General features: G+C 35.8%; 1 protein-coding gene across 2 annotated transcripts; it reads left to right on the top strand.

Annotated features, from left to right (window-relative positions):
- Positions 1–48: 48 nt before the first annotated feature.
- On the top strand, positions 49–23142 carry LOC103254291 (sex comb on midleg-like protein 2). 2 transcript variants are annotated; one of them, XM_008052422.2, is made up of 8 exons: positions 49–260; positions 6000–6120; positions 8076–8279; positions 9000–9179; positions 16473–16586; positions 17572–17826; positions 21820–21971; positions 22867–23142. In XM_008052422.2, the coding sequence occupies exons 1-8, from the start codon at positions 105–107 to the stop codon at positions 22993–22995; spliced, it is 1311 nt and encodes a 436-aa protein (XP_008050613.1). In that variant the 5' UTR covers positions 49–104; the 3' UTR covers positions 22996–23142. The 2 variants fall into 2 exon arrangements, with proteins under 2 accessions (XP_008050613.1, XP_008050612.1); XM_008052421.2 differs by lacking the exon at positions 21820–21971.
- Positions 23143–27313: the final 4171 nt, after the last annotated feature.

Raw genomic sequence — 27313 nt, 5'->3', positions numbered from 1 at the left:
ATTGTGTCATTTACTTTAATATTGTTTATTGTTTTTTCTCAGTTCCTATTGTAAAGAATATAGCAAAAACACAGTCTTCTCCTTCCAAAGTGACCCAGTGTTCAATGCAGTCTCCACAGAAAACTTCTCTAATAGTACCAACAAAGCAGATCAAGAAATCAGGTCGAACTAAACCACCTGGACATACTACAGTCCCCAAAAAGGGCAGTCCACTTAAAAATCCCACACCAAAGAAAAAAGGTGTAAACTCAGGAAAAAAGGTTAGTTGTACCTCTGCTAATTTGTATTGTAGGTCTTTGTAGTGCCTTATTATTTATAACATACTTAGGAATTTACTGAGCATGTGATGAGGGTCGTTAGGAATGTACTAAGAGTATGTAGGCTCTGTGAGGCTTCACATAGCTATCAATAGATTGGTATTTGCATGGGTAAACTTAAAACTTTTTTTTTTGAGACAGGATCTTGCTCTGTTGCCTAGGCTAGAGTGCAGTGATGCAATTATAGCTCACTGCAACCTCAAACTCCTGGGTTTTAGGGATCCTCCTGAATTACAGACACACACCACCATGCCCAGCCAATTAAAAAATTTTTTTTGTAGAGATTAGGTCTTGCTGCATTGCTCAGGCTGCTCTTGAACTCCTGGCCTCAAGCGATCCTCCCGTCTCTGCCTCTCAAAATACTGGGATTATAGGCATGAACCATTGCAACTGGCCAAATTTAAAACTTTAAAAAATGTTCTACTTCTTTAAAACCACATATAAAGTACCAATTGTGTATATTTATGTTCAGGCTAGTTAATTTAAAACTTAGTATACTTTAAAAATCAATGTGAAGTGAATACTACTGAACATAAATTATGCCTCAATAAACTGGAGTGAGGAGAGAAAAAATTAATGTGATAAATTTAGTAATTAATGCTGGAATTAAATTCTACCTCACTGACTCCCTCAGAGCAAACAACTCTAAAACTTGAAAATAATAGAAAAATCAGCTACCTGAAGACACTGAAGAGCAAATGGAAGCAGACAGATTCTAGTGGTTGGGGTGGGAGGGACATACACTAAGAGAAAGGGTGTTATACAAAGTGACTTTCCATTTTTGTGGTTTTGAGCCTTGGGGTCAAGTGTGCTTTGTATAGCATGTGAAGTAGTGTTAGTAGAAAAACCATAGTTTTTCTGGCCTGGGGAAATCAGAAAACAGAAGCTAGGTAAACTGTGGCTGCCGAAGGGAATGGAGGGATCTTGGATGGGAAAGAACCAGAGAGGGGATCCCCAAACTCTCTCTACCAATGTCTCTGATAGATCCCTGGTCTGAGTGTGTTTGTCAAACATACACAAGTCAGCTTAGCTAAAGCAAAAGGTCTGAATTGAGACTGGATGGAATTAGGCTCAAGATTGGAGTTTAAACTTAAAGTCAAACCAAGACAATTACTAGCTAAAACAAAAGAAACAATACTCATCAGAGAAGAATAGAACCCAGACAAATTAACATTCATAATGCCTGGAATGCAATTCAAAATTACCCAGATATAGAGATAACAGTAAAATGAAACACATTCTCAAGAGAAAAAAAATCAACTGAGACAGATCTGCAATATGACCCAGATATTGGAAACAACAAACAAAAAAAAAAATTTTTGGCGTCAAGGACTCACTGTCACTCAGCTGGAGTGCAGTGATATGATTGTAGCTTACCACAGCCTCGACCTACTGGGCTCAGGTGACTCTTCTGCCTTAGCCTTTCCAGTAGATGGGGCTGTAGTTATGTACTACCATTCCTGGCTAATCTTTTGATGTTTTGTAGAGATGAAGTCTTGCTTTGGTGCCTAGGCTGACCTTTAACTCCTGGGCTCAACCAATTCTCCCACCTCAACCTCCCAAAGTGCTAGGATTAATAGACCTCAACCACCATGCCCAGCTGCAAACAAAATTTTTAAAGTGACTATTCAACTGTCTTCAGTGAGGTTACACCACACACACAATTTAAGTGATTAAAAAGATAGGCCATCTTAGCAGAGAAACAGAAAAAAAAAAGGAGACAAATGGAAATTCAAGAACTGAAAAATATGATATCTGATGCAAATTATTTAGTACACAGAATTAAGTAGAATTGACTGGAGATGAAAGAAAAAAGAGTAATTGAACTGGAGGATGGAAGAGTAGAAACAGTGTGCAGAACTCAGACAAAATTTTAAAAAATGGAGAAAGATAATGAACAGAGACTCAGTGATCTTTTAGGTAATATCAAAGGTCCAACACATATGTAATTGGAGTCCCAGAAGGCAAAGATAGAAACTGGGGCAGAAAAAAAGATTTGAAGAAATAATGTCTCTAAATTTTCTGTTAATAGGTTTCATGAAAGATAGAAATATACAGGCACAAAATACTCAGCCAAGAACAAACAATAAACACAAAATTCTGAGTCAAACTGTTGAAAAACAGAGACAACAAATATTAAAGACAGCAATGTATGATAAAAATGAAAAAGTACACATAGAGAAACAAAAATGTAATTAACAGCTGACATTTCTCATTACAAGCCATAGAGGCTAAAAAAGAGTAGAACAACATTTTTAAAGTGTTGAAGAAAAAAATTTCTCAACCACAAATTCTATATCTGTCAAAAATACTCTTTGGATATTTATAATTTTTGTCAATTATACTTCAACAAAGCAGAAAAGAAAATACTACTTAGTTTATAACTTAGTCTGTAGTTTTTTGTCATATAATTAGTACACTCATCTAGTTTACTCTTATTTCTTGATATTTTATGATTTTTGTTGCTATGGTGAAGAGAATCTTCCCCATTATACTTTTCTACAAAACAAAAGTTATAAATATTAGCTTGAAAAAAGAATGAAGGTGAACTAAAGACATTTTCAGATAGAAACATTAGATAATCACTGACAAACCAACACCACAAGAAATGCTAAAAGGAGATTCATCAGATTGAAGGAAAATGAGACCAGAAAGAAACCCAGATCCTCAAAAAGGAAGAAATAGCTTTGAAGATGGTAAATCTCTGGGTAAATGCAAAAGACTCTCTTTTTTGCTTTTTTCCTCTTAATTTCGTTATAATAATGTGACTATTTATAACAATAATTGTAATTGCATTTTTGTCAAACAGATATAATTCATAAAACAATAATAGTATAAAGGCCTGAGGTAGGGGATACAGATCTATTATTGCAAAGTTTCACCATTTTATGTAAGGTAGTACAATATTAACTCTATGTAGACTGAAAAATTAAGATGTACATTGTAATCCCTAGTGCATATTGTTTACAGAATGCAAGGAAGTAGATCTAAAAAAACCAATAGAAAAATTATAATGAAATTCTAAGAAATATTTGAATATTCATATATATTCAATATAAAATATTCTAAGGATATTAAAATATTTAAAAAGACAGAAAAGGAGGAAGATAAGAACAGAATGCAAATGAGAAATATAGAAAACCAATAATAAAATGGTAGACCCAGAACCAAGCCTAGTAATAATTGCATTACAAGTTAGTGGACTAAACTATCTAATGAGGAGACAGAGTTTAAAGACCCGAATGTATCTTGTCTACAAGAGTTGCATTTTTCTAAATATAAAGACATAGAATCTTCTCAGATTTATTGACAGTTATGACTGGATTAAATTTTAGCAGTATTATCATAAACATTCCTGAGTTCAGCCATCTGATATCAGTTATCTATAACATTTCTATTTTGTTTTAAAGAATGTTTACTGTATGGAACAAAATAATACCATTATGATTTTAAAACATTTATACTGATACATATATTTTTATTTTTATTTATTTATTTATTTATTTATTTATTTATTTATTTATTTATTTATTTATTTATTTATTTTTTGAGTTGGAGTCTCACTCTGTCGCCCAGACTGGAGTACAGTGGCCGCTCCTGGCCACCGCAGCCTCACCTACTGGGCTCCGGCAGTCCTTCCGCCTCAGCCTTCCAAGTAGCCGGAATTACAGGCATGCGCTACCACGCCCGGCTGATTTTTTGATGTATTGTAGAGATGAGGTCTCGAACCCGCGAGCTCAGGCAATCCACTCATCTCAGCCTCCCAAAGGCGCGGGATTACAGGCTGAGCCACCGAGCCTGGCTTATTTTTATTTAAAAACATTAAAAAATTTACAAAATCAAAAAATTCAGAAATAAATGTTTCATATATATAGTATGAACATAGAAAAAATCAAGTGGATTATTCTAAGGTAAATGGTAGCAAATGAAAAATTTTAAATAAATAAAAATAAAATTAATAAAAGTGTATTTAAAGTGAAATAATATTTTACTTTAAATGCATTTTAAAAATGAACACGCATGTATATTTTCCAGCTGCTAAAAAGGCCTTTTTTTGCGGGGGAGATATGGGATCTCATTCTTTTATCCAGGCTGGAGTGCAGTGGCTCGATCATAGCTCACCATAACCTCAAACTCCTGGGCTCAAGTGATGCTCCTAAGTTGCTAGGACTACAGGTGTGTGACACCACACCTGGCTAACTTGTTAGTTTTTTGTTTGTTTAGTTTTGTTTTTGTAGAGAACAGGTCTTGCTGTGTTGCCCAGGTTTGAAAAACATCTTTGTGATCAGTTGGTATAATGTTGAAGATATAGCTCCAAGTAGTTTCCTTTGACTCTTATTTTCCAAATGCAATGCTAATTTGATAATTTTGAAGAGCTCTTTTTGAAAATGTTGTTTATTTAATGATGGGGAGGGAGAAGGGACAAGCACTGTAATCTTTTAAAAATTTATTTTATTTTTAAAATTTTTAATTAATTATTACGAATACACAGTAGTTGTACATATTTATGAGGTACCTGCACTATTTTGATACAAGTTGTCATTTTCTTCCTCCTCTTAAGGGTTTTAGAAGTATAGAAGTACATTTTCTAAATAAACGTACCTTATTCAATTTAACATGTTCATACACACATACTGTCTTGGTATATCTTAAAGGATTCAGATTTCAGATTTTTGAAATTTTAAAAGAATGAGATTGTCAGCACAGTAATTTTAATTTAGGACTTAAAAATAACATGATTATAACTGAGCCCTTGAGCCCAGGAGTTTGAATCCTGCTTGGATAACATAGCGAGACCTCTCTCGAAGTTAAGAAACAAAAACATGATTTACTACAACACAGTGCACTCAACAACAGTCATTCATTTAGGCAAATACATTCCAACAATATTGAATGTTATCCTATTTTTTACTGTTTTGTCCCTACCTTTTAAATGTCCTCTATTATTACTTTTTCTAAGCACAAGAGTCCCTTCTGTGATATTGGAAAATCATGTTTGAAAGTAGCTCCTAGAAAGCCCCAAGAGTTGATATTAGGGAAACAAAGCACTAGTGATGTTTAATAATGCTCAGGAGACATTTGGTTCTTTTTTTTTTTGACATTTGGTTCTTATATGCAATAGGCATAATCTTATATAGACTCTAGCAAGTCACCTGTTATAATTTTATCAAAATTACTGTATGCAATATGGAAAAATGTGGGCTAGACAGAATGAAGACTGACTGGATGAGCCAACTGCTTGCTAAACACAAGTTCTATTCTCTGCTTTGTTGAGATTTTCTATTGGATGAATTGCTCTGGATTAGAGATTTACAGATATTTCTTTAGCATTGTAAAAAACAAAAAACAAACTTGTCTTACAAGGGAACCTCAAAAATAAAACAAGTTTTACAGAGTAAATGAATTTGGCTAAGGGGTGTGATCAGTTGGAATCAGAGGAAGGGCAGGGAACCCAGCCTTTTGGTCTCTTCCTCCTACCTGAACAGTTCGTGGGCCTCTGAAGAGTTCACTTTGGAAAGTACTGCAGTTCATGATATACACAGGGGTTTCTAAGCTTGAAGACTTCTGATAACTGATACTGATAATTTTGTAAACCAATGATGTCTGTAATTTTCTGACTTTTCCTATCTAAGACTATTTTAGTGGGTAATGTATACTTGTGTTTCTTCCCTTTTTAAACAGGAAAAATGTCTTCCTGTAGTATGTTCTACATCTGCAACTTCTCTAAAATCACTGATTAGAAACCGTAGCAATTTATATAAGGAAGTTGCACCTGGGCCATCTAAAATAGTGATGTCTACAGGTAAATTAGTATTTTTAAGAAAGTACAATAAAATTGCTAATCTTATTCTGTATTATTTTCAATGCCTTTGAAATCCTGGAAATAAAGTAAGGAAAAAAAAAGATGATAATAGTAAACATTTCTTTTAGCATTTTTCATATTAAAGTATTTTAAAATTCTGTTTTGTTCAGTTTTATATTAAGAAAAAACAGTCTCTTTAAATATATGAGTCACTTGAAAATCCAGTTACTCTTATTTGATCCAGAATGGTAAGATTTGCGAAATTTACATAGTTGTTTCTATTCTTGTTTTTCCTTTATCTTATTTCAAAATTTAGCTTGTATTTTTGTATTGTATGTATTTTCAAAGCTACCTAACCCCCCCACCCCCTTTTTAAATGATGGGGTTTTGCTTGTTGCCTAGGCTGGTTTTGAAATCCTGGCCTTAAGCAATCCTCCCACCTCAGCTTACCAAAGCACTGGGATTACAGACATGAGCCACCATGCCTGACTTAAACCTTTTCATAATGTCTTTAAAAAAATACCTTTTCCTGACAGGTCCTTTTCATGACAGGTCAAGGAGCATGCTGACTAAACTATTTTCTGTTATGTGAAGCGTTTGAAACAACACAGATCCAGACAAATAAATCCCTTTTATTTATCACCTGCACATTATTATTTTCCTTTTTTTGTTTTGTATTTTTGGTAAAGTATGTTCTATTGTTTCCTCTCCTTACCTCCCTTATGCTCTTCTATTCCCTGAACTTTTTTTATCCTTAATTTTTCTTTCCTGACTAAAAATAAATAATAATTTAATTTTCAAAACTAGAAGTCACCTTAAAAATGATTATTGTAACATACCTCATTTTTTCCATTTATTATTTCTGGGTTTTAATTCATTGCCGAGAGATAGTAGATAAATAATATAACAAAAAAGAGATGAAACATTGAAATCTTGTTTAGCTTCACTTGTGTTCAGGAGAATTCATCTATGCTATCAGCATCTATGCTATCAGTAGGTTGAGTTTTAGTAGCTGTTTCATTTATTTGGTATAGTTCATTTTGACCATTGCCACAAAATTGAATTATCATATGTTTCAACCTAATAAAACTGAGATTAATAGGTTTTTATTATACTAAATATAGACTGTATGTGACATTTTAACAGTTTTAAGTAATGGATTAAAAGTAACATGCTTCTTGATTTAGGGGGATAATTCATTTTCATTTTGGCCATGATGTGCCCTCATGTTTTACAGCATATGGTGATTTGCGTTTGTTGATTCTTAGTAAAGAAAAATTATTGAGCGTTGATATTTGTGTGAGGATAGATGAATTGATTCTATATCATATGCTTTAATTATCCTAAGGAAAGAATTTATTTTAAAATTTTCTTCAGTGAATCTTTGTATATATAGAAGGAACATTTTTATTTTCTTAAAACTAGTGAAATATATTTCTTTATGGCATTAGAACTTGTGATATATATCTTAAATTACATGGTTACATTAGAAAACACAATTGAAGGTAATTGTTGGTGATTTAAAAGGAACTCAGTCCAACAAAGAGTATAGCAAAATGACCGATTTTGAAAGAAAATTCTTTTATTTATATACAGTTAAAAGATGAAAATATTTATCCATGTGCCATTTTACAGAGTGTAAAAAATGTATGAAGAAGTGCTTTGCAATGCTCCTAAAACTTCTATAGTTCTTCTGTGGGCAAGAGTCTAAAAAATTGAATAAACGTTTTGATTGTTTCTTTGTAGGTTTAATATCTTTATATGAATGTAAAAATATATTTACCTACATATTTTTAGGTAACATAAGTGATCATTGATATAAATAGAACGATATTTAGATTCTATTTGAGTGAAGTGGCCAGTGGGATATTGTAATTGATTATGTAGTGTTTTCACAAAATTACTTTTAATTAATTTTATTGTTTGTTATGTCTGTATATACATTTTTCTTCAAGTCTGTGTCTATATAAACAAACATGGAAACACCGGCCCTTACCTGGATCCCAAGAGAATCCAGCAGCTGCCTGACCACTTTGGCCCAGGCCCTGTGAATGTGGTGCTCCGCCGGACTGTGCAGGCCTGTGTAGATTGTGCCTTTCAGAATAAAACTGTTTTTGGATTCCTTAAGCCAGATAATCGTGGAGGAGAAGTGATAACTGGTACCCTCATCTAATCCTTTATTCAGCTTTTTTTCCAAATTTGATTTTAGTTTTCAAGAAGGCCAGGATTTTATAATGTGTAGAATATACATAGCCTCTGTATTCTGTTAACTATAATATTGCAATATTATATTGGTACAATAATATTTATAATATATGTTTGTAGACTTTTAACTCTGGTTTAAAAAGATTACTTTCAAACTATACAAATGATGTCAGACTAATACTATAAATTGAGGTGAAAGGTACCAATTCTTCCTTTTAAATGCTGTTTTAAACTCACTAGAGACAGTATCACCTTGGTAGATAATATATTTTAATGTTTATAGAAAACAGACTGATTTATAAGAAGCTCTAAATAAAACTGTGATTCAGGAAGTCATTAAGAGATAAGATACAGCTGGTAGCTTCCATGATTATGTGACTAAATATCACAACATTCATACCCATGGAATGTTTAAAATAGAGGGAAGTGTAATTATAGATCAGTGAGCTTCTGTTGATGTTGTTTACTTTATGAATATTTTAAATGGGAATGTTCTAGCAATATAGGCTATTGTGTTTGAATGAGAGGAACTTTTATTATTTAAGATTATTCCTTTATGAATTACAAAACCACGAATTAGACTATAATATATTTCTTAAATTGATGAGTTTTCTGTTAGAGTTGTATTTCTCATCTCTGTGAGATGACTCTAACATCTTTTTTCCCCCCAATAGCCTCCTTTGATGGGGAAACTCATTCTGTCCAGCTCCCTCCAGTGAACAGTGCATCATTTGCTCTTCGCTTTCTGGAGACCTTCTGCCACAACATGCAGTGTGATAACCTTTTGAGTAGCCAGCCTTTTAGCTCTTCCAGGGGTAATACTCGCCCTGCAGAACATGATACAAATAAATCAGGTGAGATAAAATATAAATTTCTGTAATCTACTTCTGTTTAGCTTAAGGATCTTGTGTAATTCAGTTTTTCCTCGGGTCCTCCTCAAAGTAAACATTTTAGCCACAATGAATTAATTGGTAATGTATATCATATAGTTGTTCTTGTTCATTCAAAGTAGGAAAGTAATTTCTTACTGTATTCCTAATGAACTTGAGAATCAAACCCAGTGGGGTTATGTTTGGCTTCTTTGTGATTCTCTAGCAGAGGTATACATTTTCTATTCAATTGAAATGTGGTTTGAAAGTTATTGACCTTTATAATCCTGAGAAGTTAGCAAAGCATGTGGAGTCCATTGGCTATAAAGATGAAGATTTTGTTGCAGTCATTGAGAGATGTGACAAATGAGTGATATGCTTGAATTGAACATTTGAGACATGGTTACCTCTCTTCTGTAAGGCCCCCAAAACTGATGCCTGAAGAAGAATGCTGGTGTCAGGTCATCCTGTATCACCAAAAGCAGGATTCTTGCTTCTGACCCCTACAGTAAAAAGCCCTGGTAAGAGTAGCTTATGTTCTCAGATCTTGTAGCCCCGTGGTTTTCTGGTTAGGTGTTGATGATTCTGGAACTATAAAGAACCATCACACACTATCTGTTTAAGTCCTGGGATTATAATTCACATGCTACTCAAGACTAAAACTTTGGCCCCATCTCCAGCTACTCCTCTTTTTGGTCGTCCTGGTTATCCACACCTTTCCAATAAACCTTATCTCCTCTACTTCAGTGAAGTCTCTCATGGCCATCTCCTCCTCTCCGTGTTCTTGTTAGTTCCCTGCTTCAGTCCCCATTAACTTCTCTGATTTAGTAAAGCAGTCTCCTAACTGGAATCCTCTTTCCACTTTCTCTCTCCTGGTGTAGCTGCCCAGTGAGTCTGTTTGATATAAAGGTCTTGATACCATGACATCCTTGTGAAAGTATACATGGGGAGGCAGTGGAATGGACATGATTGGACTTTGTCAGACATGGGTTCCAATGCTGACATTATAATCTATATGCTGAAAGGGCAGGAAGTCTGACAGGCCTCAATTTTAATCCAAATCCTGCTGTGAATTAGCTGTGTACTCATCAAAGTACCAAGTCTCTTTGAGCCTTAATTTCCTCATCTGCAGAATGAATACCTTTTGAGTTGTGAGAGTAAGAGAAAATATATGTAAACTCTGAGCATGCATTATGCCTGGCATGAAACAGGGACAATAAAGGTAGCTGCCAGAATTAGGGGAAGGAGGAAGAGTGAAGGCTTATGGTTTATGTTCTCGTGTGATAGTATCCACTTGTTCCTCCTTCACAGAAACTTTTCTTCCATATAGCTCTGTTTCTCCCCCCTTCTTTGCAATATTATTGTTATATGAATTAGATTTTCATACATTATAAGTTCAACAACACGATTGTATAATCATTGCTTGATGTAGTTGTCTTTTAAATGAGAAAAGAGAAGAAAAGGGTCACAAAACAAAATACATTTGCTGGTGCTCTGCATTTCTGTCATGTGGATTTGAGCTACTCTCTAATGTCCTTTCATTTCAACCAGAAGTCCTTGAGTGTTTCTTATAGACTGGCTTTGCTAGAGAGGAATTCCCTCAACTTCTATTTCTCTGGGAATCTCTTATTTTTTCCTTCATTTTAGAAGGTCAGTTTTGCTATATATAGGCTTCTTTATGACTGATTTTTTAGAAACATTTTGTTTGTTTCAGTACTTTGAAAATTGCATCCCACTTCCTTTTGGCCTCTGGTTTCTGATTAGAAGTCAGATGCTAATCTTATCGAGAATCCTTTGTATGTGATGATTTGCTTTTCTCTTGCTGTCTTTTGCTTTTGGCATTTTTACTGTATTGTTTCTAGGTGTGAATCTCTTTGTGTTTATCCTAGTTGGAGATTTTTGAGCTTTTTGAGTGTGCAGATTAATGTTTTCCATCACATCTTGGAAGGTTTTAGCCATAATTTTTTCCCAATATTCTTTCTGTTTCCTCCTTTCTTTCCTCTCTTTCTGAGATACTCCTATTTGTGTAATTTTGTATGCTTGATGGTGTCCTACAGGCCCTGAAGATTTATTCATTTTTCTGCTTTCTTTTTTCTTTGTTTCCTGGACTGTATAATCTTTACTGCCCTTTTCTTTAAGTTTGCTGATTCTTCTGCCTGATCAAATCTGCTATTGAGCCTCTCTACTGAATTTTTCATTTCATTTTCAGCTTCTGGATTTTGGTTTGGTCCTTGTTTAAAATATTTTTATTACTTTATTCATAATCTCTATTTGATAAGACATTGTGTTTATATTTATTTTTAGTTCCTAGACATGACTTTCCTTTGTTATTAGCTGATTTAAAGTCTTTGTTTAGTAAGTCCGATTTCTGGGCTTCCTTCGGGACAGTTTCTAATGACTGATTTTCTTTCCTGTGTATGGGCCATGTTTTCTTTTCTTTCTTTCTTTTTTTTTTTTGCTTGTCTCATATTTGTTATTGACAATAGGATATTTTACCATTATTTACTGTGCCAACACCAGAAATCAGATTTCCTCTTCCCAGTGTTTGTCAGTGTTGCTGGTACTGTTCTTTGTCATATGTGGCCACTGAAATCAGCTTGAGTAGCTTAGCATGGTCAGCTAATGACTGGATAGGGATTTCCTTAAATGCCTGGAACCATTATATCTCCCTGCCTTAGCCAGGTGATTCTCTGTGTGTGTTGGCTTATAACTTCAATGCTTTAAGAGGCAGTATGTAAGTCTGCTTTGTGCAGAGCCTCAATGTCAGCCAGAGAGGAAAGATTAGGGCCTTCTCAGGTCTTCCGTGGGCAACAACCCTGCACATGTGACTTCTAGATTTCCAGGAATATGTCTCTACTCTTTTGTCGGGGGGTGGGGAGTGTTGGAGTCTCACTCTATTGCCCAGGCTGGAGTGCAATGGCATGCTTACTGCCACCTCAGCCTTCTAACCAGCTGGAACTACAGGCATGTGCCACCACGCCTGGCTAATTTTTTTTGATTTATTGTAGGAATGAGATCTCACCAAGTTGCCCAGACTGGTCTTGAACCTGTGGGTTCAGGCAGTTCTCTCACCTCAGCCTCCCAAAGTGCTGAGATTATACGCATGAGCCACCGCACCCAGCTGTCTCCACTTTTTAAAGTCCCGTATTGGACATCTTATTACCCAGGTTTTTCCTTTTAAGCTTTTTGGTCAGCCCTATTGTTAACCTGAACTGGTAATGCTGTCTCAAGCATCTTTAGAGATAAACATTGCTGTGGTTTCCCCCTCAGATGCCTTAGAGATGATGTTATTCACATAGAGCAAGCTGTGATTTGGAGCAGATAAACACAAGCCCTGAGAAGGAGCTTTTCATTGAGCTGCAAGACTGATCTACTAGTGGCAGTTCTCTGAGGATGGGGCGTTTGGAGCGCTCCAAACCCATTGTGCCCTACTCCAGTGACTACTAGGCTGCTGTTTTTCTTTCTTTTTTTTTTTTTTTTTTTTTTTAAGAAGATCCTTGTGACCTTAGGCTGCTGTTTTTCATACTTCCTGTGGTTGTGAAGCTGTGAGTTTTCTTTTAATGTTATTTTAGAGTTTTGGGGTACATATGAGAATTTACCACATCAGTAAATTGTGCAGGTGAGATTTGATCTCTAGTGGACCTGGTGAACAGTGTGTGGTTGTGTGCCCCTTATCCTTCTTCTCTTCCTTCCTCCTTTAGCAATATCCAGCATCTGTGCTCATGTGTCCAGTGATTAGTACCTACTTATGGGTGAGAACATGTGGTATTTGGTTCTTTGTTTCTATGATAGTTCACTTAGAGTGATAGTCTCCAGCTGCATACATGTTGCTACAAAGGACATGATTTTGTTCTTCTTTATGGCTATGTAGTATTCTGTCATGTATATGTACCACATTTTCTTTATCCAGGCCACTTTTGATGAACATCTGTGTTGGTTCCATGTTTTTTCCATTGTGAGTAGTGCTGCAGTGAATATATATGTGCAGATATCTTTTTGGCAGGGCAATGTATGGTAGCTCAATTTTTAGTTCTTTGAGAAAGCGCCACACTGCTTTCCACAAAGGTTGAACTAGCTTACATCCCCACCAACAATTTTGTCCACAGCCTTGCCAACACCTATTGTTTTTTGACTTTTTAATGATTGCCATCCTTACCAGTGTAAGGTAATGTCTCACTGTAGTATTGACTTGTATTTCTCTGATGACTAGTGAGACTGAACATTTTTTTCATATGTTTGTTGGCTGCTTGAATGTCTTCCTCTGAGAAGTTATGTTCATGTCCTTTGCCTACTTTTTAATGGGGTTGTTTTTTTTTTTTTCTGTCAATTTTTTGAGTTCCTTATTGATCCTGGATATTAGACCTTTGTCGGATGCATAGCTTGCAAATATTTTTTCTTATTTCATTGGTTGCATCTTTACTCTCTTGATGGTTTATTTTTCTGTGCTAAAACTTTTTAGTTTGATAAGGTTCTGCCTGTCAATCTTAGCTTTTGCTGCATTTAATTTTGAAGACTTGGCCATGAATTCACTTTCTCCCCCTCTCTCTGTGTGAACTCTTGTACAGCCAAAAAAGCTCGACCATCCCTGAAGCATGGCCTCAGCGATGAGGGGGAGCTGGAGAGGGATCCAGTCTTACCTAGCCTTCCTCAACCAGCTTTCCGCACCTTGCCCTTCTCAAAAGCCCCGGAACTAAGGAACTTTGGGAGTTTCCATATCCTCACTCACCACCTAGTCATCTGTGCACTTCTCTAGGGAAACAAAGGCCAAGCACAAAAGCCCACAGCCACCATTACAGCTGACTGTCTCCTGTAAGCACCACCTCCTGGTTGAAAATCAACTGGCACAGCCCATTACAACACCTGAGGCAATAATACAGCCCTTGAGAGGGAGATAAGAACAAAGCCCATGACATCATTCATCTTGCAGGCTAGTTGATAGATTGAGGCATTAGAGAGCTTCTCCAGAGGGTCCTCCAGAGACATTGGTGGCTGTTGGTTTTCTAGCCTACTGTGAAAATGGAGCAAGGGGGATATTAGGGTAAGTTGCCACAGAGTTTGCTGTTCTTTCTGAGATCCGGTTATTTTTCTTGAATGTACCTTCTCTGGATTGTGGCAAGCCTTTAATGAATTTCTAGAGCTTTGAAAGAGTTAATTTTGACCATTTTTACCAGTGTTTTTATGAAGGAGATTTTTGGTTATCTTTGATCAATTATCTAGGAAGTTTCCCTCCATGATGATTTGTAAAATAGCTTGTATATTGCCTGGCTATTCCTAGTTTTCTCTGTAGGAACAATTTTCTCCCTTAACTTACTGTAATACTCGGAAGCAGTAGTCAAGAGTCAATATTATGTTCGTTTCAGCCCCAGATAATAGACCATACACTAACTTCATAACCTATAACCTTTTTATAAAGAAAGCATCATTATAATACATATAAAAGTTAAGTAAAGACTTTTTCTAATCTTGCTGAGATTCTGAGGTAAATAAATATTTATAGAAAACTATAGTACTAAAATTTTTCATATTATTAAGTGGTCATTGAAAAAACCAATTATTTCTTTATTTTTCTTATTTTATTTTATTTTTTCCTTAATTTTTTTATTTTAATGATGTGGGGTACAATTCAGGGTTAAGTATACAAATGTTCATTATGCAGGTACCCTTGTTGATGAGGCATGCTCCTCCCTCACCTGGCAGTTTCCCACTACTGCCAATCCCTTTCTTATAGTATTATGATAATTGTTCAAGGTCTGCTTATAAGTGAGAACATATAGTACTCTGTTCTTTGTTTTTGTGGTAGATCACCGAGTATGATAGACTCTAAATCCATCCAAGTTGCTGCACAGTCCATATGTTTGTCCTTCTTTATGGCTGCATAATATTCCATTGTGTATATGTACCACATTTTTAAAAAAATCCAGTCCAGCTTCAATGGGCAGCATGGTTGGGTCCATGTTTTTGCTATTGTGAGTAGAGCTGCAATAAACATACGTGTGCAGGTATCTTTTTTGTAGAATGATTTACGTTCCTCCGGGTATATTCCCAGTAGGGGAATTGCGGGTCATATGGAAGATCAATTTCTAGTTCTTTCAGAAATCGCCACACTGTCTTTCAAAGAGGTTGCATCCTCTCATTTCTCTGCATCCTTGCCAGCATCTGTTGTTATTTGTTTTATTAATGATGGCCATTCTTACTGGGGCTAGGTGGTATCTCAATGTGGTTTTGATTTGCATTTTGATTTGTATTTTTCTGATGTGAGGCTGAGCAGAAAAACCCAATTATTTCTTTCCTTCGAATTGGATATCTTGAGCAACCCCTTGGGTCTCCTCCCATTCTGGGAGCTTTTCTGTTCTCTCAATAAATCTTGCTTTCTCAAAAAAAAAAAAAAAGAAGAATTGAATATCTTAATTAATTATAGAAATATTTTCATATACTGAGATATATTTTGCCTATTGGTTTTATAGTTCATGATCAAAGATAAAATACAAATGGTAAGAGCTCTCTTGGACTCATTGGTATTAACTTAGTAACTAGATTGCTAAAGGTTGCTCATTATATGATTTTGAAAGGCATTCTTGGTCCCCAGCCAAAATTTTGAACCAGATGAAATTTGACTTTGATACTTCTTCAGTGCTAGAAGGTCTATTATCAGACTTTTTAGATTTATACTTTATTTGTTCTTTTAGATGGGGGTTAAACCAAGATATTGGTTGATACTTAGGGTTCATTGATAATTAAAGCTGTCTTTACTTTTAGGATCGTGTTTTAAAGAGTGTTCCTTTAGGGAGAAATGCATTTGGTTGAATGATAAGCAAGTAGTAGAGTAGTCTTAAGGGTAGCTCTAGGCCATGATTGCTACCTTCAAAATGGAGTGTTCATTATACCATGTCTTCTCTTTACCCTCATGTAAGTAAGTTTTAACTCCTCTTGCTCATGCAGACAATTTCCCAAGGCTGTTTTGGCACATTTTAATGGATTTCCTCACTGCTTCCTGAGGTATTTAGACAGCTCTAATGGCACAAGCATAAAGAAACCTAGACATACTCCTTCTGGAAATGCCTTTAACTCTTGAATATTATTTCAGTGGAAGTATTTAGTAAGATGAAATAGAATGAAATAGACACATGTTATTCATGAACAATCAAATAATTGACAAATTGTTGATGAAGTTAGAGTAAGCAAATGGTTTAGAAACAGAAGTTTCCTGCTGATGATGCAAAAATGCTTGAGTATTATATTCGCTTATTATAACAGACACCTATATATTTTTGAAAACAGTAAAAGAAGATTTAACAGAAAAGAAAACCACCAAACGATCTCCACCGCAACCTGTACCTTACGTTGTTCCTCTCTCTCCCAAGTTCCCCAAAACAATGGCGTATGCCTCTAAAGGTAAATAGTATTTACATGTCCAAGGATTGAAATATTCTTCTACTATCACTTATGTATTATCTTTGGGTGGTGATACTGGAGGGAAGGAAGTATATTTGCCCAAATAAGCTTGGCAATTACTACTACTTTGACAGCTTTGTTGAGCACTTCATTTTCTTCAGAAGTGCATAGCTGTCAGTTCTCAAATTAAAAAAAATTGTAATAACCTTTCTGTACAACTTTATATTGCTAAAAACTGGTAGAAAAAGGAATAGAAAAACCTAGTCTGGTACCTTTCTCCAGTGAACGGGTTTACTGCCAAAGTAGTAAGCAGATGTAAGAAATCAATTGTATGATCATATATAATACATGTTGTCAAGAACTACATTCCTAAAAACAAATGTGTTCTTTTTCTTTTCTTTTCTTTTCTTTTTTTTTTTTTTGAGTTGGAGTCTCACTCAGTTGCCCAGACTGGAAGCAGTGGCCGCTCCTGGCCACTGCAGCCTCGACCTGCTGGGCTCCAGCGATCCTTTCACCTCAGCCTTCCAAATAGCTGGATTTACAGGCGCGTGCTACCACACCCGGCTAATTTTTTTGATTTATTGTCGAGATGAGGTCTCGCCAAGTTGCCCAGGCGGGTCTTGAACCCGCGGGCTCAGGCTATTCACTCACCTCGGCCTCCCAAAGCACAGGATTACAGGCTGAGCCACTGAACCTGGCCAAAAACAAATGTTTTCATGAGGTGTTTATAGTCTTGGTGGCAAGACTGGCAAGTGATAGTAAGTTACCATGAAAAATATAGATGATATCATAGAATCAATTTGGATTTTAAGACAGTGTCCGTTATTATAAGTGCCAGGGAGAGAATGGTTGTGTACTTTGTGCTAGAGGTTTGTGATCCAATATAGTATTAGTTAAGTGAACTGTTGTGGGGGATGAGATATTTGACCTTTTATTAATAGTAATAGTCTATTGAAGATAACCTCCTTTGTCTTTTTCTCTGTAGAAGAATTATTGTCTCCTGATGGAAATGGCATTCCCAAAGAGGAAAAGCTTCCTGAAGATTCCAAGACCTCATCTTTAAATTCAGGAATTTCTTTGAATCCTGCCTGTAGAAATCCTATATATATGCATGCTTCAGTTTCTGGGCATTTTTCTCAAAATGTGCCAGCCACATCAAGCTCAGCACTAGTTGGAAGCAAATCATCTCCCAAGAGCAGTCACCATGAAGTTAAATTCCAAATGCAGAGGAAAAGTGAAGGTATGTTCAAGAATAGTGATTCTTAACCCCTTGTGATATCCACACCCAGCAGCATCCCTGGAGAGTGTATGACATTGGAGAAAGTGCTACAGTAGGGGAGGCTGAGTCCTTCCTTTCATATTGCTGTCAGGGTGAAAATGTTATAGATGCTCCAGCCTTCATGACACCACAGAAGTGTCTCTGGAGTTCTGGATGACCAATGATGTCTCTCATAGAGACTTCTCAGATGAGTAGCGCTCAAGCAGTTCTAGTTTATCTTGTCCTTGGATTCTATCTGGACTCATAAATTTCTCAAGACCCAGAGGCCTGGAAAGGCATACTTACTCCCTATCCTTCTTTCTGGTATCCTTTTTTCTTTGTCTCTCTTAAGACCTTTTCTGGCCCAGCCTGTGGGTAACTCTCAGATCTGGGCTCTAGCATCCTGTTGGTGCAGCCACACCATTTCTCCATTTTTTGCATCCTCGCTCAGACCCACCAGGAAGACATGGCATGTATCAACAGGGCAGCATCCTTTTGCCATTTGGACAGTGCCTAAACAGCCTTCCATGTGCAAACAGGGTTATATATCCTGCACCTTTTTAAGAATGAAGGGTGCAGGAAAGTGAGGGTGGGAAGAAATGTTTGTTTTTTTTCCCCCTCTAGTTGGGCATCTAGGCAAGGTTCAGAAGCACAGGAAGTGGGACCCAAGTATCTTCTTTTCCTTTCATCATGGCTATTATAATATTTAAATATGCACATGCACATGGTGTGACATATTTAATGCTGTCACCCCCATCCCCCACCCTATGGAGATTGTCTGTGCTTTTAGAGTGACATGACTTACAAAAGTCTAAAAATAGATACTTATTCCATAAGGGTGGTATACCCTGAATTTTTCAGTATTTTCACAAAGTGTGAACTTTTGAAGACTGGCCTTCCCAGGAAAAGGGTCTACAATGTTACCTCTTATGCTGACTGTCTCACTTCCAAGTGTATACCTAACACAACCATGCTATAGTGGCCTGTATTTAGGCTTCAGCAGGCTAGCTTCTGGTTTTCCTAGAGTGAAAAGACTAATACTAATGACATTACTTACTAATGACTTACCAAGTGGTAATAGAAATCATCTTCTTCAATACTTTCTGGCATTATATACCAGATATGTAATATTTTATATGACCTCATATATTATATTATTGAAACAATTTCTTGAAATGTAGGGCTGGTAAACATTTTCAGGTGAGAAATATGATGTAATTTGGCTAAGGTTCCCTCGACAAGAAAGTGGCTTTGCCATTCCTTGAACCCAGACACTGGCTCCAGGGCCATACTCTTAACTCCTGTGCTGCCTGCATCTCCAAAGAATAGAAAGCATTTCAGTTTGAAACTGTCTAAAGGTGTCATTACTATTACTTTTTACGGCATTAGAACTGTTACTTAAAGCTGATTTCACCCCTGACAGCCAGTGATACTCAGACAACTTCCCATCCTGTCCTGCCCTATTATTTGAATGAAAAAAAATTACTGACCTTAATTACAGGAAAGAAATCCAATAACATTGTTGGAGAGAAATCAAATCACTTTCATTATGTTTATTTCAGAAATATTTATTATTATCCCAGTATATGAGGAGGGGACCAAAAAAAACCCCAGAATTTATTTATAAAGAATTGTGTTTTTATTCTTATGTGTTTAAATTTTAACCACCTTCAGAGTACTCTCTGTTTGATGCAATATACCTATCAAGATGCTTTTTCCACTGCTCAGAACAGTTTTGGCACTTGTCAATTTTTATGCCTTTTAGCACTTCTGCCATTTTTTGTTTCACCTCTTCCACACTGGTAAAACGTTTCCCTTGGAGAACTTTTTTCATTGGGGAAACAATAAAAGTCTCTCAGGGTGAGATTAGGTGAATAGGGAGAGTGGGGCACAGGGATAATGCTGTTTTGGGGCAAACATGCTGAAAGAATCTCCTCAAAAAAAAAAAAAATCACTGAAGTCAAACGCAGCCTCTCAAAGCAACGCTAGCTGGTACACCGAGGCTGATGGATTCCTAGAATACTTACGTGGCAGGGAAGCCTACAAGGGGCCTGACCTCCAAAAAATAATGCCAGTTTTTTTTGGGGTTGGCTCCCTCCTATATAAGACCAAGAAAAGCATGACTGAACTTCATTTTTCATATGATTCATTTGTTTCGTCATGTAATTTTTTGAATAACAGTATTGGAATGTTTGCAGATTTCTCTAATTATTTTGAAGATATGGTCCCTATTAAATTGTTTTTCCATAGTAGACTACAAATAGAAAATTTTATAGTTGTATTTTTACTATAAAATCAGGATTTTATACATGAAATCATATAGTATCACAATATATAGTTTATTTCTAGTGATCTGTTGAAGTAGTTGCATGTTATTAAAAACAAATATATCAAACTGATGATAGAAACTAGAAATCCCACAAAAATTTAAATTAGAGATATAATAAGCCTTGCAAACAATTTTTAATGTTAAATTGCTTCTTGGTTGAGTTAAAGGAGTTGGTATTTTTGTCTAAATTGTCAGAATACCTTAGGTACAGCATGGTCTACACCATCATCATTTTTCCTTGGGTTGGTAAAACCCATCAAAATTTCACAGTACATATAACAAACTTTTTTTTTCTCTGACAAGTGGAGGGGAGGATATATTTTGGTATCCAGTTTTAATTTCACATCATAGTTGTGATGTTAGAAAGAAAAGAAATAAAATTCAGAACCACACACAAAATTTAGCCACTATGATTTTTTATCTTCTATTTTTCTTTACTTTTCACCTGGGTAATACTCAAAATGTTCCTTAAATGGACACAGTCTGGATGATAGGGAAGAAAAGGTATGTCTTTGATTCATTCACACTAAAAAAACCGTCAGATTTGTGTTGACTGTCCTTGGTTAGAAAAACAAATCTTTCTTCACTTCATTTATTTATCACACACTAAGCACTCTGGTTGACTAAATGAATACTTATCAGGACACAGAGAAATTTTAACCCAATTTAGTGAAAAGCACAGCTGAAATCATTTGAAATATGAGCACTTATTTGCTTCATATCTGTTATTTCTTTTTTAACATGTAAACTTTCAACCAAAATATCTATTCCTATGTAATTAAACATGAAAGAGGAAATAAATATTAAAGTTACTTCTGACTTAGCTCAATGGAAAATATTCTTGTTTTCTTCTAAATTCAGATAAGCTTTTTTTTTTTTTTAAGGACAAGGTCTCATTATGTTGCTTAGGCTGGTCTTGAACTCTTGGACTCGAGCATTCCTCCCATCTCAGTCTTCCAAAGTGCTGGGATTCCAGGCATTAGCCACTGCACCTGGCCCAGATAAGCATTTAAACCATGAAAGATGAGAATCTAAAGAGTAAACGGGGTGCTAAAAACCTACTTACTGAATACATGGGAGGGAGCTGCAAAAAAACTAATTTAATTCTTAAAGATAGTGGGGTTATTGAAATTCTTTGATTAAAATGAACATAGTTAAGCAATTATAGAACTGTAAATTTGGAAAATTTCTGTTATATTTAACTATTAAAAAAATCAGTCTAGACAGACCAAGAGAGAGATTGAGAGAAATTCTTTAAAATATTTAAAGTAAGGGAGTCGTAGGTAGTTGAGTTTAGCTATTTTTACCCAAGTAACGAATCTTTTGCTATATTTGCTTCTGGCCAAAGAAACCTTGGATTGCTCAGTTTGTTTTATGATCTTTGAAACTTTCAGGTCACTTCTGAACCTACTTTTGTTTTGGATAGGGATGGGGGAAGTCAGATGGGACACTCTTGTATAGCCATCCTCACATCATCTTTAGCTAGGATTTCACTAGATTTGACAGTTGAAGTCCTGAGTCCTTGCTGAGGTACTTCACAGAAGTTTCCAGGAATGAGACCATTGCTCCCTGCCTAACATCTCTTCTTTCAGGAAAATGATCAAGTCAAGTATGATTTGTCTTTTCTCCCCCCCCCACCATTGAAGCTCCAAGTTATATAGCTGTACCTGACCCCAGTGTCCTGAAACAAGGCTTCTCTAAGGACCCTTCAACCTGGTCTGTGGATGAAGTGATACAGTTTATGAAACATACAGATCCTCAGATATCAGGCCCCCTCGCCGACCTCTTCAGGCAACATGTAATGTATCTTTTGATCCGTTTTTCCTGCCGTAATGCCTTTGAATGACCTCTGTGCAGGCCTTTCAGCTGGATATTGTGTGGATGGTGGGGGAACCCTATCAACTGATTTTTCCATACGTGACAAAGGTTATTTGAGGGTTACATCCTTTAACGGTAGGTTAATAGTTTGTTCTATGGGTATACAAGTGTCTGATAGTCAACCTCAAGTTCTAAGGTTAAGTATGCCTTTATTTTAAACAGAAACTCATGGATACCAGATAATATGGTTCCTTGACACAAATTGGTTAATTAAGGTAATAAATAATTTTAGGAGGATGCCTTGTGACTATAAAGTAATACTCTCATAGTGTTTTCTAACAAATCAAATTAATGATCTAATATTTGAGGTACCATTTTCAATATTGTAAGACAATCACTAATTTTAGTTTTTAACTAGCTACAGACAGCTGATTAGCTTTCAACATAAGGACAACTTTGTATAGCACATTTACAGTTTGTATTGATGTTGATATATTCCCAGTCCTTCTCAGAAAGTTAATGACCATTTGAAATTCATTTCTACCATTCATAGTCTTTGACCCTTTGTCATAGATATATGTAATATTTTATTCAACACACAGTATTTGAAATCAGATAGTGTTGATGCTTGAGGTATTTTTCAGAGATATAAGGTTAAATTTTTTTCTTCTTAAAATTTGAAGTAAATTTACAAATTATCAAATGATGCCTTACTATAAATTATATTTTAATAGTTTTCAGGAAATGACTGCATATTCAGAGAATATATATCTGGAATGTACAGCTGCCCTCTACATTACATGTTCTTATGTGTAAATAACTTTTAACAAAATATGAAGTCGTTATTAATAATTATAATATCCTTCTCTTTGTAGGAAATTGATGGGAAGGCTCTGTTCCTACTCAAGAGTGATGTGATGATGAAGTATATGGGGCTGAAGCTGGGGCCGGCTTTAAAGCTCTGTCATTACATTGAGAAACTTAAAGAAGGAAAATATACTTGAAAAGAAAGTGTCAGTCTAGATTGGAAATAATTCTCAGGTGTACATTAACCTTTTAATTTTTAAAGTATTTTTCTTCTTTTCGTAGTTTCTGTTTTATAGACAGTTCCTATAAAAATGTTTTATCAGAATTGTCAGAATTGCAGAGTTTCATTAACAGTTTATTCTACTTCTTTAAAAACCATTTAGCATATTAGTATTAGCATATTCAGATTGGTATTGTTTTATGTCTTTTTATTATTTTCACTGTACAATTTACAAATATACTTCATGCAGTAAACAGAGAAAAATCTCTGATGTTGGTTAATCTTTATATCTATTACCAAAACAGCTACATCCTAAAGGGGAAAATATCAGGGATTGACAACTTCTATAATTACATGCATGATAGTTTTTTCTCAGCAGGGAATTTAAAGATACACCTGTAGATACTATCTTTTCTTAAAAATGTTTTGGGACCTTGCTGTGTTGCCCAGGCAAATTTCTGGGCTCAAGCAATCTTCCCGTCTTGACCTCCCAAAGTGCTGGGATTGCAGGAGTGAGCCACTATTTCCAGTTTCCAATATTTTATTTGCCCGATACTCTGCAGTATTCTTTTCATGTCCTGCCAGTTTCCAGAAAGAGAGTAGCCATATGAATTGTTTTCCTTTATTTTATTATTTCCCTGTATGTTGTATTTGTTCATATTTAAAGAATAAAAAAGCAAGGTTATAAGATTTCATAAAGTGTTCTTACCAGTTTTTGATAAATTTTTAAAATCATAGGATAGAATAGTCATTTTATACAGGAGATATTTATACTACAAGGGTGGTTTGGATGCAGTCTCATTTAATTTTTTCAGTGAAATACCTGTTATCTTAAAACTTTCTATATTTTCACTAAGCTTTGACGTTTAGTTGTTAATTTCTCACATCTCTCTATGAAGATACCTGTGTCCAAATGTTTTAAAGATATATATTTTATTGTATGTGTTTATTCCTTATACTTTACCATATTTATATATTATTCTATAACTGTAGGTATACACATAAGTAAATCTTTTCTTTTTGAATTTAATATGGCACTTTGCACTGCCACAGAGGTAATGATAAACTATGTATAGAGTTAGATGTTTTTATTCCATAAAAAATATATGTCCATTGGTTGCTATCACCAGTACCTCTCAGCTTACTCTGCAGGAGATAAGAAACAATCCATAGATTGGTTTTCATACAGGGAAGTTCTCTGTCCTATGCAATGTTTCTAATTAATTTGCTTAATTCTGAGCCATTTATTCTGCTGCATTTTGAAAGATACATTAGTTTCTGACTTATTGTTTTGGCCTTTATTTCATAAGATAGAACTTTGAAAATGAAATGGTGCTATGTGTTGTTATTACTTTGTATGACTTTGTTGTAATGTTTATAAGCTATGAGAATCAATTATAAAAGTATTAGCCATTTGTTGTAAATGCCAATAAAATGTTCACCAGGGCAAAAATGTACATTTTCTTTTTAGAAAACCAAATGTACATTAGACAGGAGTACAACTATTTAAAGAATGACTTCATCTATGTATTCCTTCTATAATACAAGATTCTTACTTAAATGTGGTCTCTTTTCAAATTGTTTGTATGAAGATGCTGTACCCAGTGGAACAGTCCTCAGGTGTTTGTATAAATACTATGTTTTTCAATTTCCAAATTTAAAATCTTAATAAAGCTAAATAACTGCAACAATTAATGTCAAAGCCTCAGATTTTATTTTACTTACCATCACCATATTACATGAATGTGTGAATATGTTAGAATTGAAGAGCCACTCTGGTAACTTTGTGACTTTATTTGTCCAAATACTTTAGTTTTAAAACTTGCCCTGATTCTACTGGTAAACAGATGAGCAAAGGGCCAATTTCTTACAGGGATCTTGAACGCGACCCAGGGAGCCATACGGAGTTCAATCAATGAACTGTATCTGTGCTCAAAACCTTTGCTGCTTACATTATGGATTGTGCAAACATGCTAGAAAATGCCAGTGCCCACAGCTGTGTCATCCACTCGAAGTCCATTTGCCTGACTGGAACTCTGTCTGCTCTTTTGCCACTGGAGGCCAGAAGCTGCTTCCTGGATGACCTCTGCCTTCAGGTGGCCCAGCTTCCATGGTGGGATACCCTGGGAGGATGAGAGTTACAGTGAGGAAGCCTTAGTTATCCGACCCTGCCCCAGGGGCTGCTGCTTCCATCTGAGGAACCCAGAAGCTCTCGCTGCTGTTGCTCCACAGTGGGACCCTGGCATAGGCTCCAGGGATGATGCTCAATGGGCTGGAACAGGGTGTCCCCTTGAGATGTTGAGACTTGAGTGACCCAGCGCCCCTTTCTTCCCTATCTGGTTTGTGAAATTTTAGTCCAGAGACTATCATGCCGTTTATTCCTGTGAATTTCTAGACCTTTAAAATGCACTTCTAACTTTTTCTCTCAGTCCATCCTTCAACCCTCTGTAGTCAGCAGAATCCTGCACCTTGAGCTCTGAGACCTTCCAGGCACATCGAACTTTGCTTTGGTCTTTCATCTGTGTGATTTCTCATCATTGGAATGTCATATAGTACATGTTCTGGTGTGGGATTTCCCAGACTTTTCAGCGGAGACCTCCCTTGGTAGGCATACAAATGTCATGCCCTTCTGTAGTATTCAAAATTGTAAATACCATGACTAGTGACAGTGTAGTTGGAAGGAAAAGCAATGCTTTTTCAAGCTACAGGAGGGATTATACTTGAGGTTGGCTGAGTAAATGAAGTAGGTTTAAATTTCTAGACAAAGGGATGACTCAACATCCCACGACATCTTGAGATTATACGTATGTGACTTTTCACCTTTTATAAATTTAAGCAAAGGTCAAAACCAATATCAGATACTCATGCTAGTGGCATGTAGAATAGGCATAACATGTCTAGAAAGCAGTTTGGCATCATGTAGGAAAACCTGAAAAATGCACATGCCTATTGACTTAGTAATTTCACGACTTCAAATGTTTCCTGCAGAAGTTACTGCTGAAAGATCTAGGTATTAAGCCTATTCATTACAATCTTGTTAGTAATAGCAAATAATTAATAAAGGAGTCTACGATAGGGGAACTGTTTGAATTATGTTGCAGTCATTTAATAGAATACATTGCAGGCATGTAAAAATTATATGAAGAGGGACCCAGAAAAACCAGAATTCTCTTAGAGGGCAGTCCACTTGTAGTACAAGCTTACCCCACTAGGTAAGTATTCTGGGATCCCATCGGCATCAGTGTGCCAGTTAGTGTTATGAAAGGGTGCTTTCAGCTTCAGTGAATTTTTTTTGGAGATTGTTTCAAAGCATTTGCCCATTTTATGATGGGTGATTATGATTGCATCTGTCTACACCACACTGAGTGTTCAGCAGTTTTTGACCCAAAACGGCATGACCCTTGTGTTCCACCCTCCCTATTAACCTGATCTTGCCTTCAAGCAACTTGTTTTGTTGTTTCCTGGGATGAAAAAAGTACTCAAAGGGGAAAACATTTTGCCGATGTAGAAGAGGTGAAACAAAAAAAAACGGCAGAAGTACTAAGGCATCAAAACTGACAAGATCAAAAACTTTTGAGCAATGGAAAAAGTGTTTCAATAGGTGTATTGCATCAAACAAAGTACTTTAAAGGAGACAAGTTTAAACAGGTAAAAAAAATACACGATTTTTAACAAATTTCAGTTTCTTTTGGGTCCCCCCCTTGTATAGAAGAATGTTATTTATTCACATGGAAAGATATCCACAGGATATGTTGATCAAAGCAGGTCACACGTGAATGTGCAGCATTTCTTCTGTAGGAGATCTATTGTGTGTTTCTATACACGTGTCTCAAAGACATTTGGAAGATATACACGAACCTGGTTATAGTGGGTGTCTTGAGGTAGGTGGGATTCTGGGTGTGTTTCACTTTATTTTGCTTATCTTCACTTTTCTGATTTCCCTGCAGTGCAGCGTATTGCTTTTATGATCATTGTTCAACTACAAGAACATAGATTCCATTATGTCCAAATCACTGGAAGATAAAATAAAATATTGCCATTGAGCAGGCCACAGAAACAGCAAAAACACAAGGAAAGAGCATAACACGTGTCAGAAGACCAGTTAATTTAATGACATATAAATAGATTAAATGTCCACATTAAAAAGATTTAAGGATTGATTAATAACCATATGCTTTAATCTATTTCATCATTTGGCTTAAACATTAAAAATAAAAGATTGAGCCGGGCTCGGTGGCTCAGCCTGTAATCCCGCGCCTTTGGGAGGCTGAGGTGAGTGGATTGCCTGAGCCCGC

The sequence above is a fragment of the Carlito syrichta genome, unplaced genomic scaffold (genome assembly GCF_000164805.1).
Source record: "Carlito syrichta isolate Samal-C Ts95f unplaced genomic scaffold, Tarsius_syrichta-2.0.1 Scaffold274232, whole genome shotgun sequence".
Lineage (NCBI taxonomy): Eukaryota > Metazoa > Chordata > Mammalia > Primates > Tarsiidae > Carlito > Carlito syrichta.
The sequence above is the reverse complement of the archived record's forward strand: the minus strand, read 5'-3'. Positions and strand labels throughout refer to the sequence as shown.

Bases quoted from the DNA above. Each gene is read 5' to 3' on its own strand.
- LOC103254291 (XM_008052422.2), top strand. From the start codon at position 105: ATGCAGTCTCCACAGAAAACTTCTCTAATAGTACCAACAAAGCAGATC. The intron at 6,121-8,075 runs GTAAATTAGTAT...TTTTTCTTCAAG, and splicing joins TAAAATAGTGATGTCTACAG to TCTGTGTCTATATAAACAAA. The intron at 17,827-21,819 runs GTATGTTCAAGA...CCACCATTGAAG, and splicing joins AATGCAGAGGAAAAGTGAAG to CTCCAAGTTATATAGCTGTA.